General features: G+C 43.8%; 1 protein-coding gene across 1 annotated transcript in view; it reads left to right on the top strand.

Moving 5' to 3' along the window:
- The first annotated feature begins 201 nt into the window (after positions 1 to 201).
- LOC139373381 (exostosin-1b) overlaps positions 202 to 15,119 on the top strand; it is a 112,245-nt gene continuing 97,327 nt past the window's right edge. The window contains exon 1 of the mRNA XM_071113828.1: positions 202 to 2,046. Coding sequence (XP_070969929.1) covers positions 1,103 to 2,046 — 944 coding nt within the window. The 5' untranslated portion in view covers positions 202 to 1,102. The remainder of the gene's footprint in view (positions 2,047 to 15,119) is intronic.

Below are 15,119 nucleotides of genomic sequence, written 5' to 3'. Positions count from 1 at the left end.
CAAGACAGTGGTGACAGTGTATAATCATTACGTGCAATACAATCTGTATAAAATACTTACGCATAGGTATTCTACATTTTTCGGTATTTTACTCGTGCTTTAAATTATTCGCTGAGAGGGCTCCGGTTGTGAATGGGTGCATTTGAAGCACCGCCTTTTCCGGTCCCAATAATAGACCAATGAGAAACGCGTATGCACAGTGATGGGACGTTACGTCAGCTGCCATCGTGTCGGGATTGGAATGTTACAGAGTAACAATCGAAACATTTGAGCATTTGGTAATTGGACACTAGAATCAACTAATCCCGTTTTTATAACAATTCCAATGTATTTGCAAAGTCACATGGTAACTGGAAATACTGTTTGAGGTCGTTGCGTCAATTTATTCGTTTAGGCATACGCCTATCTCCGATGAGATTATTTTTGCGTGTATGAGGTCTGTCGGGAGATTAAAACATAAGAGAAATGCAGGGATTCGTGAGGCTACAGTTGCACTGATGAACTGCTCTTGTTCTACGACGGTTTCCTCGTTCGTTCATTGAACCATGGAGTGAAATATCGCCGAATTATACTCCCGAGGCATCTGGATCTAAAAGCCGACCTCACCGAAGGCTTTAAACCACAGACAGCGTGTTAACCAATCTTAACCGTGGGATACATTTTCTGTGTTGGCCAAGGCAGGAAACCACATGAACCCCTGCCGCTACTCTACAGGGGAAAGAGTTGGTAAAACGCTTCGGGCATCTCTAACCGGGCGCAGTTTTACATTTGAATACAGATTGGCTGAATGAAGGAGAGGGAGAGAGGGGCAAAGGGAGTATATGAATGCTTTTGCTTGGTCGAGGGGGATTTTTGTTGCCCAGAGACACTATATTGTGAAATGGACAAACTAGATAGAGAGAGAGAACGCATTTAAAATCGCCCACATGCGCTGGATCAATCGCTGGATTGGGGAACGGAATACGAAGAAGGGGGAAGACGCGAGTTTGAAATCTTTGCAGGCTGGAAGATGGCGGAGCGGTGTAGTTGGAGGTGGTGAGAGCCTAACTTCGGGACACTTCAATTTTATTTGTAAAAAAACTTGCCCCTATTCGTAGGACACATGCAGGCCAAAAAACGATATTTATTCCTGCTCTCCGCCGGTGCATGTCTAGTTCTACTGTTCTACTTTGGAGGGGTACAACTTCCAGCGTCGGGCAGAAACCGGCATGACCGGAGCCACAATGGATATCGCCCCGACCAGCCGTGGCCACACTTCTCTGACCCTTTACAACAGTTCCTACCCTGGGATCAACTGGACACTGAGGAGTACAACATTCACATATCGCCGAGGCAGAAGAGGGACGTTAATACAAGCGTGTACAAAGGCAAAAGATGTCGCATGGATTCGTGCTTTGATTTCTCTGCATGTAAAAAGAACGATTTCAAAGTGTATGTCTACCCCCAGCAGAAGGGGGAGAAAATCTCAGAAAGTTACCAGAATATTTTATCGACCATTGAGGGATCCAGGTTCTACACCACTGACCCGGGACAAGCTTGTCTATTCATCCTGAGCTTGGACACCCTGGACCGGGACTCGCTCTCGCCACAGTACGTGCACAATCTCAAAACCAAGGTCCAGAACCTTCATCTCTGGAACAACGGCAGAAACCATCTCATATTTAACTTGTACTCTGGGACATGGCCGGACTACACGGAAGACCTAGGTTTCGACATAGGCCAGGCCATGTTGGCCAAGGCCAGCATCAGTACCGAGAATTTCAGGCCCAACTTTGACGTGTCCATCCCGCTGTTCTCCAAGGAGCACCCTAGGACCGGAGGGGACAGGGGGTACCTAAAGTACAACTCCATTCCACCTTTCAGGAAATACATGCTTGTGTTTAAGGGGAAACGATACCTTACAGGTATTGGGTCAGACACGAGGAATGCCTTATATCATGTCCATAATCAGGAGGACGTGGTGCTCCTCACCACCTGCAAACACGGCAAGGATTGGCAGAAACACAAGGACGCACGCTGCGACAAGGACAATGCAGAATATGACAAGTAAGTTATGACGTGTTGACAGATTAAAAAGGACTGTACATGAAAGCTGTTATACATGTGTTATGTGGGTCATATTACCACTGTAAAAGAAAAGTGGTCACCTTTGTCCTTCTGTACCATTCCAAAACAGGCACCATCGCGCGCATCCTTGAGGTTCTCCGTTGCGCTCGGCCTGGTGTGTTTTGCGAGCAGATTGTGAACTCATATTTTATTGGCATACAATGCCATTGACTGCCGTTCTCGGGGACTGAAATGGTTTATATGGTTCTCTTACTGTTCTAGCGTGAACGAAAACCTCGCCAGCCAGTCAATTACCTTTCCGGTTTGAATAAATCACCCTCCACCAACTTCACTGATATTGCAGCCAAACGAGGATATGCACTGACACGTTTTATTTGCTCTATACTTTAAGGGAATAAAGCAATGTAAGAGTGGTGTGGGAGTGTGACCTTGCTATCACACTGCTATAAACTCCACATTATAATGAATAAGTACAACACTTATTAGGCCTAGACTTAACCGCCAAATCATGTTTAGTTGGAATAATTTTGTGTATTGCTGTTAATTCAATAAGGCCCAGCCTATATCAAGTAGCTAGAGCTACATCCACAATCATTTTCCTCATAGTGTCCATATTAGGTTTGATAGTAGGCTAAGCTTGTGCTTTGCGTGTTATCACTGATTGTGGATACCACAACTCGTCTTTGGTTGCAATGATGCCAGAGTAAGTCAAGTCAAATTGTAACCATGGTAGGAAACTTTGTCATTAAAGTTTGCACTGAGCGTTGCCGAGTCTACTTCTCCGAGAGTGAGACTGGTTTATTTTAGGCCGAGTTGCCTCCTGATTGAATATCTCTCTAAATCCTCGGTAAACTTGGGATATGTGAACTCAACTTATACTTCTGGCCCGATGTTAGTTAAAACGTTTAGTGAAGGGACATATTGGCTCCCACAGTACTCCATTGAAGACTAAATATTTCCAGTCACTTGTAAAAGCAGGAGAGGGGCCATGACTAGTACTACATCCCAAATGGCACCCTATTCCCTATATAGTGCTCTACTTTGTTTTGACCCGGACCAAAAGTAATGCTCAAAATGGGGAATGGGGTGCCATTTTGGGGACACTCGCTCCATGGGCTTAGTTTGGTCAAAGGGAAGTCTAACTTGAACAGAACTTTTCATTGACTGACTGAAACTCACTTGAGACCAGGACACACTGCCCTATGACACAGCGCCAATTCCAAATATGCTGCAACACCATCCCCACAAGTAAGTGCTTGTCCATTTGTCATCCCTCTCCTCTCTATCTCCCCGTGAGATCTGCTCTTCTCCCAGAGAGATGTCTTTGGCTCGTGTCACCTGGAGAAATGTGTCATCCGTTATCTGGATTCCAGGCATCATTCACTCGACTGCTCGCCTTTCCTTTGGTCCGGTTAGCACCGACATGGCTTGGCCCGGTTAGCACCGACATGGCTTGGCCCGGTTAGCACCGACATGGCCTGGCCCGGGCCAGTGCGTACTCTATGCGCTGCGTTCACAGCCAGGGAGTCTCTCACATTCAGAAACGATGGTGAGAATGCTGGAATGCACACACGTGTTGGAACAGCTGTTTGGGGTAATGAGGGAACGGTGCCAAGGTGAAAACACTGCAGCATACCTGGATGCATTTCACTGCACTTTGGCTTTGGGATGGCAACAGTATCAACTGCGACCCTCTCCTTGGTCCTGTGGGGCTCAGTTTCTAAGAGCGTGGTGCTAGCAAAGCCGGGGTTGTGGGTTCGATTCCCCTATGGGGTCAGGCATACTAAAATGTAGCCTATGCACTCATAATTTAAGTCACTCTGGATAAAAGCGCCTGGTAAATGGCATATTTTATTTATATATATTCTCAATTCTGTCCATGGAACTGTTTCCACATGGTGCCTCACCCCCCCACCCCCCTTTCCCATCATGACCTTTCCGCCTCTAAGAGGAATGTGGCAGGAGCAGCGGATATTGGAAGGCTGTTAAACACAGGCAGTGCCTGGTAGCTTAGACACACAGGCACACACACACACGCGCACAATTAATTTTCTGAGAGTTGCAATCACTTCCATTCTGAATCACTGGTTCCACTTCCATCCATGGGCAAGCATCAATAATGGATGCCATTCATTGATACATTATCCAATGAGCTTTATGAGCTGCTGACTATAGAGTCTGGGACAGTCAGTGGGGGGCCGGGGGGGGGGGGGGGGACTATTCAATGACAATTTACAAGGTGTTCAATACTTTGGTTCATCACAATCCTATCTGCTGCCCATGTGTTTATGTGCTGTTAGTTATAGCATGCCACGGGCTATATCTGAATACTCTATCATAAACTAGTTCATCTGTCCCAACTTTCCAAACCGTCTCCTCTCTGTGTGTTTTGGCGACGTCTGTGTATTGCTTGTTTGCTCCTCCCCCATGAGTTACCCAGCAGACGGCTGGATCAGGGACCCCCCCCCCCCACCCCATTTAATAGTTAACCAGGTCTGTTGGCCAGTATTGACTTTGTACTTTAGCTTCTTCACTACAGGCTGCCACTTCTCAAGGTCACTCCAGGGACTCCTCCACTCAGTTGAATGGGGAGTCTGTGTGTATGTGGGATTGCACTGTACGTGTGTAAGAGTTGGCCAGTGTGTGTGTATTCACATTTTTTTTGGGGGGGGGGGGGGGTTAGATTGTAGCTTCCATCAATTCCAATCCCCCATTATATTTTTGGGTGAATATGTATATTGTTTTTATTCTTATATATTTTCCTTATTTCCCCCTAAAGCTTCCACCAATTGGAGTAAATGTCCAGTATACATAGAATATACATTTTACAGACACAGTACATCCCATCTTTGAAGACCATCCAGTTTTGATTCCTATTTGCCTTATTTTTTCACTGTGCTGTGAGGTTTCGCACAAATTATGAACCTTTCTATTGTCATACTGAACAAAAATAAACGCAACAATTTCAAAGATTTGACTTACAGTTCATATGAGGAAATCGGACAAATGAAATAAATGAATCTCGTCACAGTATCTGTGTGCATTCAAGTTGCCATTGATAAAATGCAATTGTGTCTTGTAGCTTATGCCTACCCATACCATAACCCCAACGCCACCATGAGGCACTCTGTTCACAACGTTGACATCAGCAAACCGCTCGCCCACACGACGCCATACACGTGGTCTGTGGTATGAGGCCGATTTGGACATGCTGCCAAATTCACAAAAATGATGCTGAAGGCGGCTTATTATCTGGCAACCGCTCTGGTGGACATTCCTGCAGTCAGCGTGCAAATTGCATGCTCCCTCAACTTCAGACATCTGTGGGATTGTGTTATGACAAAATTGCACATTTTAGAGGGGCCTTTTATTGGCCCCAACAATAATGATTGTAATGATCATGCGGTTTAATCAGCTTCTTGATATGCCACACCTGTGAGGTGGATGGATTATCTTGGCAAAGAAGAATTGCTTACTAACATGGATGTAAACGAATCTGTGCACATTTTTTGAACAAAATCTGATTTCTGGTCTTTGATGCAGGGCCGACAAAACAAGTGCACGCATGCATATATATATATATATATATATATATATATACTGAGATCATGTGACACTTAGATTGCACACAGGCATACTTTATTTAACTAATTATGTGACTTCTGAAGGTAATTGTTTGCACCAGATCTTATTTAGGGGCTTCACAGCAAAGGGGTGAATACATATGCACGCACCACTTTTCCGTTTAGAATTTTTTAAAACAAGTAATTTTGCACATTTTGTATGTCCATTACATGAAATCCAAATAAAAATCAATTTAAATTATAGGTTTTAATGCAACAAAATAGGAAAAATGCCAAGGGGGATGAATACTTTTGCAAGGCACTGTAGGCTTGAGGTGGCTTCCTTGATCACGCAGGTTGCCAGCCTATGTAATTAATAGGGGAAAACGCAGAGTGGAATGTTTACCTTTTCTACGCCAATGGCTGGCCGGCGTTCGTGCATATTGGATGCATCTCCGTCTTGTCGTTTGCCATTATTCAACTGTCTGGAGTTTGTTCGCCAGGGGAGCCTTCTCCGGCCCCTCCTCTGATAGCGGAGTCGAAGGAGCACCGCAACAGTAGCATGGCAATCAACGATTGTCGCATGTCATGAGCCGTGAGAGGCAGAGAGAGGATACAAACAACAAATAGTTTTGCCGCCCTGGAGCCTGATCTTCCTGCACCTTCTCCGGGGGTAACTGTGTCTGCAGCTGCTGTGCCTACTCCTTCCCCTTAGTTTTCAAAGTCGACGCCGGCAACCTTCCGTCCCTGCTCTGGATCGAGCGGGGCTTCTCCATCTGTTGGAGGCCTGCACCATCCTGTGAAGTGTGGGAGTAGGCGGATTTCCTCGTCCTTCTCGCCAGCTGTGATTTTGGGCAGTTCCATGGTTAGATATGTGACTGTTCCTGGTGCTAAAACAATGGCCCATCCTGGAGCTTGAGTAAATGACCTTACTTAGCTGCACCCGAATGTACTATGCCAGGACATGGACATCGATTCTATCGTAGTCAATGTGGGCTTTAACTTCTTGATTCTACTTGAGACGCATATGTCTCAAGTAGGCACCTGGAAATGCAAATGCGCTACGCTAAATGCTAAATGTACTCGTTAAAACTCAAACCTTGATCAAAATTCACAAGCAGGGTATTGAATTAAAGCTACACTCGTTGTGAACCTAGCCAACAAGTCAGATTTTTAAAATGCTTTTCGGCGAAAGCATGAGAAGGTATTATCTGATAGCATGCACCACCTGAAAATGCCTGAATGCGACGTAAACAAAGACTCTGCTTATCCGACGCAGCACAAAACGCAGAAATAAAATATAAAACATTCATTACCTTTGACGAGCTTCTTTCTTGGCACTCCTATATGCCCCATAAACATCACTATTGGGTCTTTTTTTCGTTTAAATCGGTCCATATATACCCAAAATAGCTTTCTATGGAAGCTGTGTCATTCAGAAAAAAACATTGTTTTTTAACGCTGCATCATTTTTTTAAATTAAAAAAGTCGACGATAAACTTTCACAAAACACTTCGAAATCCTTTTGTAATCCAACTTTAGGTATTAGTAAACGTTTATAATCTATCAAAATGATTACAGGGCGATGTATATTCAATAGCTCCTCGTCTTCAAATCAATGGCTGCCATTGTCCACATTTACAGCGTCCTGGTGGAGACTGGAAGAAACGGATGCCAGATACTTGGATTTTCCAACAAAAAATTCAATTGAAAATGACGACAATGGCGACATCGTGTGGAATTTGTATGAATTGCATGCAGGTCGATATTAAATTTTGTCCTCTTTTAACAACCCATGAAAGTGACTTATGGAAATTATTTTTAGCTTTCAGAGAGCAGTTTTTCTTGCGTTTTTCAATGAAACACACGATCTGTTATAGTCACAGCCGTGATTTAACCAGTTTTAGAAACTTCAGAGTGTTTTCTATCCACACATACTAATCATATGCATATACTATATTCCTGGCATGAGTAGCAGGACGCTGAAAAGTTGCGCGATTTTTAACAGAATGTTCGAAAAAGGAGGGGGTAGAAGTAAGAGGTTGACGTTACGGGCAGCTCTGAACAGTTAACTGGATTTCAAAGAGCTGATTGACTCTGCTAGACACTAATAAAATACCATATCTGGCCCAGTGTCCTCTTAATCGTGGCATTGAACACTTTATCATGATTCTTTGTCTTCACAACTGGCTACATGATTACTGCAGATCAATGGGTGTAACTTTTGTTGACCATTTTGATACCTTTTGGAAACTACATGTTTTATAAAGAGGATGTGATCCACCCAAATCGTTTGGGTTTCTGGATCCTTTCACTGGATTATAAGGCTGCGTTGAGACAATGACTTATCAATGACCCAAGCCCAGCTCAGTTAATCCCTACCATTTCTGCTGTTGAGTCATCATCATGCTTTAGCAAATGTACAATATACCAGTGGCATTGGTAGACACAATGTAAGTAACCTAATTTATGTCCCACTAACTGCCCTGAATACCTCTGCTGAGCCTACAGTTATTGTATGCAGCAATCATGTCCCTATGAACCAGATTTATGCTGTTAGCACTGAAGCGGTGTGACCTAATAGGAAGTCCTCTGTGTTCAGCTCACCCTGCACTAACATAAATAATGTGAGAATATCTACTTCTGCTAAGCTTTCCAGTAAAGCGATGAAAACAATCAATCCCAGAAAAGTGCTCAAAATAGCCCACGTTATCATAAGAGCTTAAGAAACAAGGTTCATGGAATAACTTTCTAGTAATAGATGGCATTCATATTCTGACTTGCTGAAACTCACTTAAGACAATACCTTTTGATGTAGTGGTAGCAATACAAGGTTTTAACATTTACAGAAATGCCAGTGGTGGAGGTGTTGCTGTTTATATTCAGAACCACATTCATGTAAAGCTTAGAGAGGATCTCATGTTAAATACTGTTGAAGTAAAATGACTACGGTTCATCTGCCTCACCTAAAGCCCATTCTTGTGGGAAGCTGCTATAGACTACTAAGTGCTAACAGTCAGCATCTGGATAGCGTGTGAAATGCTTGATAATTTATGTGATCGCAACAGATATCACATGCGCTGCATACAACCGGTACAGCCGAATACAACCTTACAGTGAAATGCTTACTTACGAGCCCTTATCCAACAATGCGGTTTTAAGAAAAATACCCTGCAGAAAAGAAATAAAAGTATCAAATAATTAAAGAGCAGCAGTAAAATAACAATATCGAGGCTATATACAAGGTGTACTGGTGCTGGGGTACCGGTTAAATCAAATCAAAGTTTATTTGTCACGTGCGCCGAATACAGTGAAATGCTTACATACAGGCTTTAACCAACCGTGCAAAAAAAGGTGTGAGGTGAACAATAGTTAAGTAAAGAAATAAAACAACAGTAAAAAGACAGGCTATATACAGTAGTGAGGCTTTAAAAGTAGCGAGGCTACATACAGGCATCGGAAAGTCGTGCTGATTGAGGTAGTATGTACATGTAGATATGGTTAAAGTGACTATGCATATATGATGAACAGAGAGTAGCAGTAGCGTAATTGAGTCAAGTTAATATATGCATGTGGGTAGAGTTATGCATAGCTAATAATAGAGTAGCAGCAGTGTAAAAGAGCTTGGGGGGACAATGCAAATAGTCTGGCTAGCCATTTGATTAGCTGTTCAGTAGTCTTATGGCTTGGGGGTAGAAGCTGTTTAGAAGCCTTTTGGACCTATAATTGGTGCTCCGGTACCACTTGCCGTGCGGTAGCAGAGAGAACAGTCTATGACTAGGGTGGCTGGTATCTTTGCCAATTTTTAGGGCCTTCCTCTAACACCGCCTAGTATAGAGGTCCTAGATGGCAGGAAGCTTGGCCCCGCTGATAGACTGGGCCGTACGCACTACCCTCTGTAGGGCCTTGCGGTCGGCGGCCGGGCCGTTGCCGTACCAGGCTGTGATGCAACCATGCTCTCGATGGTGCAGCTGTAGAACCTTTTGAGGATCTGAGGACTCATGCAAAATCTTTTCAGTCTCCTGAGGGGGAATAGACTTTGTCGTGCCCTCTTCACAACTTGTTGGTGATGTAGACACCAAGGAACTTGAAGCTCTCAACCTGCTCCACTACAGCCCCGTCGATGAGAATGGGCGCGTGCTCGGTCCTCCATTTCCTGTAGTCCAAAATCAACAGCATAGGAATGAAATCATGAACATGTATTGATCACTAATGATTACTAATGCTGCAGAAATGTGCTTGAAAGCGGTATCCATTGGATGTAGTGTTTGCAATATAGTATCCATATCTAGGAAAACCTAAGTTCCAAAGGCTGGGCCTAATATAGTGTATAAGAGGTCATACAATACGTTTTGTAGTGACTTCTATGTTGATGTAAAGAATAATTGTTGCTCCGTGGTGTGTAATGAGGAGCAAACAGACACTGCGCTTGACACTTATGAAATTGCTTATCCCAGCTACTAACAAGTATGCACCCATTCAGAAAATGACTGTAAAAACTGTTACATTCTCGTGGATTGATGAGGAATTTAAGAATTGTATGGTTGAGAGGGATGAGGCAGAAGGGAATGGCAAATAAGTCTAGCTGAACAACCTGGCAAAAGTACTGCAAATTGAGAAATCATGCGACTAAAACTGAAGAAAAAGAAAAAACTATGAAACAAAGATAAATTACATAAAGGTTGATAGTAAAAAAATAAAGCTTTGGAGCACCCTTTTAATGAAATTTTGGCAAAAGGCAAACTCCGCTCTATCATTCATTGAATCAGATGGCTCTTTCATCACAACCAACTGATATTGCCAACTGCTTTTAATTATAATTTTTTTTTCCATTGACAAGATTAGCAAACTTTCATTGGCAAGATCAGGAACAAAAGCTGACATTACACATTGTCTATCAACAATGACAAGCTACCGGGGTCTGACAGCTTGGATGGAAAATTACTGAGGATAATAGCGGATGATATTGCCCACTCCTATTTGTCATATCTTTAATTTCAGCCTACTAGAAAGTGTGTGCCCTCGGGCCTGGAGGGAAGCAAAAGTCATTCCGCTACCTAAGAATAGTAAAGCCCCCCTGGTCGGCTATTTGAGCCAGTAAATCAGCCTGTAAAGCCAGTGTGTCTATGTATGCGGATGACTCAACACTATACACCTCAGCTACTACAGTGACTGAAATGACTGCAACACTTAACAAAGAGCTGCAGTTTGTTTCAGAATGGGTGGCAAGGAATAAGTTAGTCCTAAATATTTCAAACTAAAGGCATTGTATTTGGGACAAATCATTCACTTAACCCTAAATCTTGTAATAAATAATGTGGAAATTGAGAAAGTTGCGGTGACTAAATTGCTTGGAGTGACCCTGGATTGTGACCTGCCATGGTCAAAACATATTGATACAACAGTAGCTAAGATGGTGAGAAGTCTGTCTGTCCATAATAAAGCGCTACTCTGCCTTCCTGACACCACTATCAACAAAGCAGGTCCTACATGCTCTAGTTTTGTTGCACCTTGACTACTGTTCAGTCGTGTGGTCAGGTGCCACAAAGCGGGACTTGCGATTGGCTCAGAACAGGGCAGCGCGGCTGACCCTTGGATATCCACAGAGAGAGTAAATGTTAATATGCATGTCAATCTCTCCTGGCTCAAAGTGGAGGAGAGATTGACTTCGTCACTACTTGCGTTTGTGAGAGGTATTGACATGTCGACAGCACCGAGCTGTCTGGTTTTTAAACGACTAGCACACAGCTCAGACACCCATGCATACCCCACAAGACATGCCACCAGAGGTCTGTTCACAGTCCCCAAGTCCAGAACAGACTATGGGAGGCGCATAGTACTACATAGAGCCATGACTACATGGAACTCTATTCCACATCAGGTTACTGATGCAAGCAGTAGAATAAAAAATAAATAAATATGAAATACATTTTATGGAACAGCGGGGACAGTGAAGCAACACAAACAGGAACAGGCACATGCATACACAGACATAACATACGCACTATACACACACACGTACACATGGATTTTGTGTTGTAGATATGTGGTAGTGGAGTAGGGGCCTGAGGGTACACTTATTGAATGTAATGTTTTTTTAAAATTGTAGAACTGCCTTAATTTTGCCGAACACCAGGATAAGTAGCTGCTGTCTATGACTTTGCAAAGCCCAAGGCTGCAATACCGGGCCGCTGGATAGGAGAAATGGTGCATTTTCATAACTGACGTCAGCATGAATGATATGGAAACACCGAAATGCCATATTTTCCTTTCCTCCTTTATGATGTGGAGCTTGGCATTTTGTTGACACAGTGCCAAAGATTGACTAGAAACCCGGCAAAGCAAAGACCACATCCCTGTCTTGTGTTAAAGTAGCATTATGAGTTCCATTTTCGGAAATGTCAATGGCGAGGGGGGGTCGCCTGCTTCCTGGGTCGCCGTTTTGTTTTCTCTTGTCATATTAATACGTCATGAATATTTCATCGTCCTCTCACTTAAATAAAGCGCGGGGCCATGATCGCGCCAAAATATGCGAATGATCTGTAGGAAATTATCGTGGAATGCTAGTTTGCCTCAATTAGCGCGGTTTGATTGTTTCTGGGGAAGATGTAGTCTAGCCTACACTGGCATGGTTTTTTTTTTTTATCTTCTGTCAATCTCCCCTCTTTCTCGCCGCGTTTATGTACCTTTTTATTTGAAGTCCGTGGAATTGTGTTCTAGTTATTCGCACCTCATGCAGAGTGCTTGTCTTGTCGGATGCTAGTGAGACAGCTGTGACCTTCTGAGACGAGGAGACATGGTGTAGCATTGGTGCTCTTTCTGATTGTGAGAGCAACGTGGCCTTCTCTTCCTTCCTAGCAGTCGCAGATGTCGAGGTCGTGGTCATAATGCTTGGTGCTTGCTCCAGTTTCAGTGTGGTGCTTGCTCCAGTTCCAGTGTGGCGCTTGCTCCTGATCATGCTGATAGGTCTGTGTTTTTAGCTATCTCCTGTTGGGGGTTGGGGGGGGGGGTGGTGTGTGTGCACCGGCGAGAGGATGGGTCATGACCTCTCTGTGTGTGTGCCTGGCTGAGTGATGAAGGTGAGGCTGCTCTTAGTGACCCACAGTCACCAGAGGGATTGCCATGATGACGTGGCTGCTGGCTGGTCTGTGGTAGCTGAGAGACCAAGCTGGACGAGACTGACCGACCTGAGGCTTTACTAGCTCAGTCCCAGTACAGCAATCTCCGCTTGGCTAGTGGTGGAGAGGGATTGATCAATTGGGAGTGTTTCACCCAGAATGAAAAATTGATCGCTGCAAGGTGAAAAAACGAAAGTATTTTCATCCTGGACTGTCATGGAATGCTTGAGGCATGAATGAGTAAGTGGGAAGGGTACAGTTGATAAAAGCCTCTCTCTCTCTCTCTCTCTCTCTCTCTCTCTCTCTCTCTCTCTCTCTCTCTCTCTCTCTCTCTCTCTCTCTCTCTCTCTCTCTCTCTCTCTCTCTCTCTCTCTCTCTCTCTCTCTCTCTCTCTCTCTCTCTCTCTCTCGCTCACTGTCTCTCTCTCTCTCTCTCTCTCTCTCTCTCTCTCTCTCGCTCACTGTCTCTCTCTCTCTCTCTCTCGCTCACTGTCTCTCTCGCTCTTAAAGTGATGAGTTAGGCAGGTAAGTTCACATGCTCAGTTTAGAAGGTACTACGGAAGCAAGTGAGACAGCTGGTTGGCTCTTTGAAGTCAATCGAGTGAGACGGGTAGCTGACTGGTTCCATGTAAAAAATGAATGAGACAGGCGTGTGATTGGTTGCCCATTACAATTTTGCTCGGAGGCGGTAGGAAGACATTGCATCTACATTATGGAAGCAGAATAATTTTTTGTTGTTGTTCTGACATCTGTCTCGTTTAGTGGATGAAAGCCTTACGTCTTGGTATTCTCTACTACGTGGCACGGACTATTTACTTTTAATTCTCATTCTTCTGGGGTCATATTTTCCTCAACTCTTTCACCACCTTGGGCTGTTAATCTCAGTTTGTAGCCTACATAGCCAACATTCTAAAACACAGCCTGCTTTTTTTGTTTGTTTCTCTGGGTGTCTGTTGACTGTAATTGCTTGGAATTAGATTTAGCTTACTTTACGAATCCATTCACAACTGATGAAGCCTGTGGGTCATCGGTGTAATTTTTTTTCCCGTAAGGTACTTCCTGTAATCTGTTGTTTTATTGTCTTCTGGGGAGCTCCCACTGTTAGGCTGCTCAAAGTAGCCCAGTTGGCACAGGCTTTACGGTCGCTGTGAATATGCTGTGGTTGCATGCTTGTTATCCTGTTCCCGCCTCCAGACAGTATTTTGTTGTTACAGCCTGAATTTTAAAATGGATTAAATGGAGATTTTGTGTCACTGGCCTACACACACTACCCCATAATGTCAAAGTGGAATTATGTTTTTTTGCAATTTTTTACAATACCCCATAATGACAACGCAAATGACAAAGTTCAATCTTGGTTTCATCAGACCAGAGAATGTTGTTTCTCAGAGTCCTTTAGATGCCTTTTGGCAAACTCCAAGCGGGCTGTCATGTGCCTTTTACTAAGGCGTGGCTTCCGACTGGCCACTGCCATAAAGGCCTGATTGGTGGAGTGATGCAGAGATGGTTGTCCTTCTGGAAGTTTCTCCCATCTCCACAGAGGAAGTCTAGAGCTCTGTCAGAGGGACCATCGGGTTCTTGGTCACCTCCCTGATCAAGCCCCTTCTCCCCGAATGCTCAGTTTGGTCGGGCGGCCAGCTCTAGGAAGAGTCTTGGTGGTTCCACTGTGTTCTTGGGGACCTTCAATGCTGCATAATTTTTGGTACCCTTCCTCAGATCTGTGCCTCAACACAATCATGTCTCGGGGCTCTACGGACAATTCCTTCAACCTCATGGCTTGGTTTTTGCTCTGACATGCACTGTCAACTGTTGGACATTATGTAGGCATGTGTGTGCCTTTCCAAATCAAGTTCAATCAATTGAATTTACCACAGGTGGACTCATCTCAAGGATGATCAATGGAAACAGGATGCACCTGAGCTCAATTTCGAGTCTCATAGCAAAGGGTCTGAATACTTAAGTAAGATATTCCTGGTTTTATTTTAATAACTTTACAAAAATGTCTCAACTGTTTTGCTTTGTCGATATGGGGAATTGTGTGTAGATTGAGGAAAAACGAATATTTCATCAATTTTAGAATAAGCCTGTAACGGAAACAAAATGTGGAAAAGTGAAGGGTCTGAATACTTTCAGTATGCTCTGTAAGTATTCAACCCTGTTATGGTAAGTCTATATACGTTCAGCAGTAAAAATGTGCATGTCACAAGTTGCATGTACTCACTGTGTGCAATAATAGTGTGTAGCATGACTTTTGAATGACTACCTAATTTCTGTACCCCACACATACCACTGATCATTCTTGAGATGTTGCTACAACTTGATTGGAGTCCACCTGTGGTAAATTCAATTGATTGAACTGATTTGGAAAGGCA

The sequence above is a fragment of the Oncorhynchus clarkii genome, chromosome 18 (assembly GCF_045791955.1).
Source record: "Oncorhynchus clarkii lewisi isolate Uvic-CL-2024 chromosome 18, UVic_Ocla_1.0, whole genome shotgun sequence".
Taxonomy (NCBI): Eukaryota; Metazoa; Chordata; class Actinopteri; order Salmoniformes; family Salmonidae; genus Oncorhynchus; species Oncorhynchus clarkii.
This window is presented reverse-complemented; position numbering and strand designations above follow the sequence as displayed.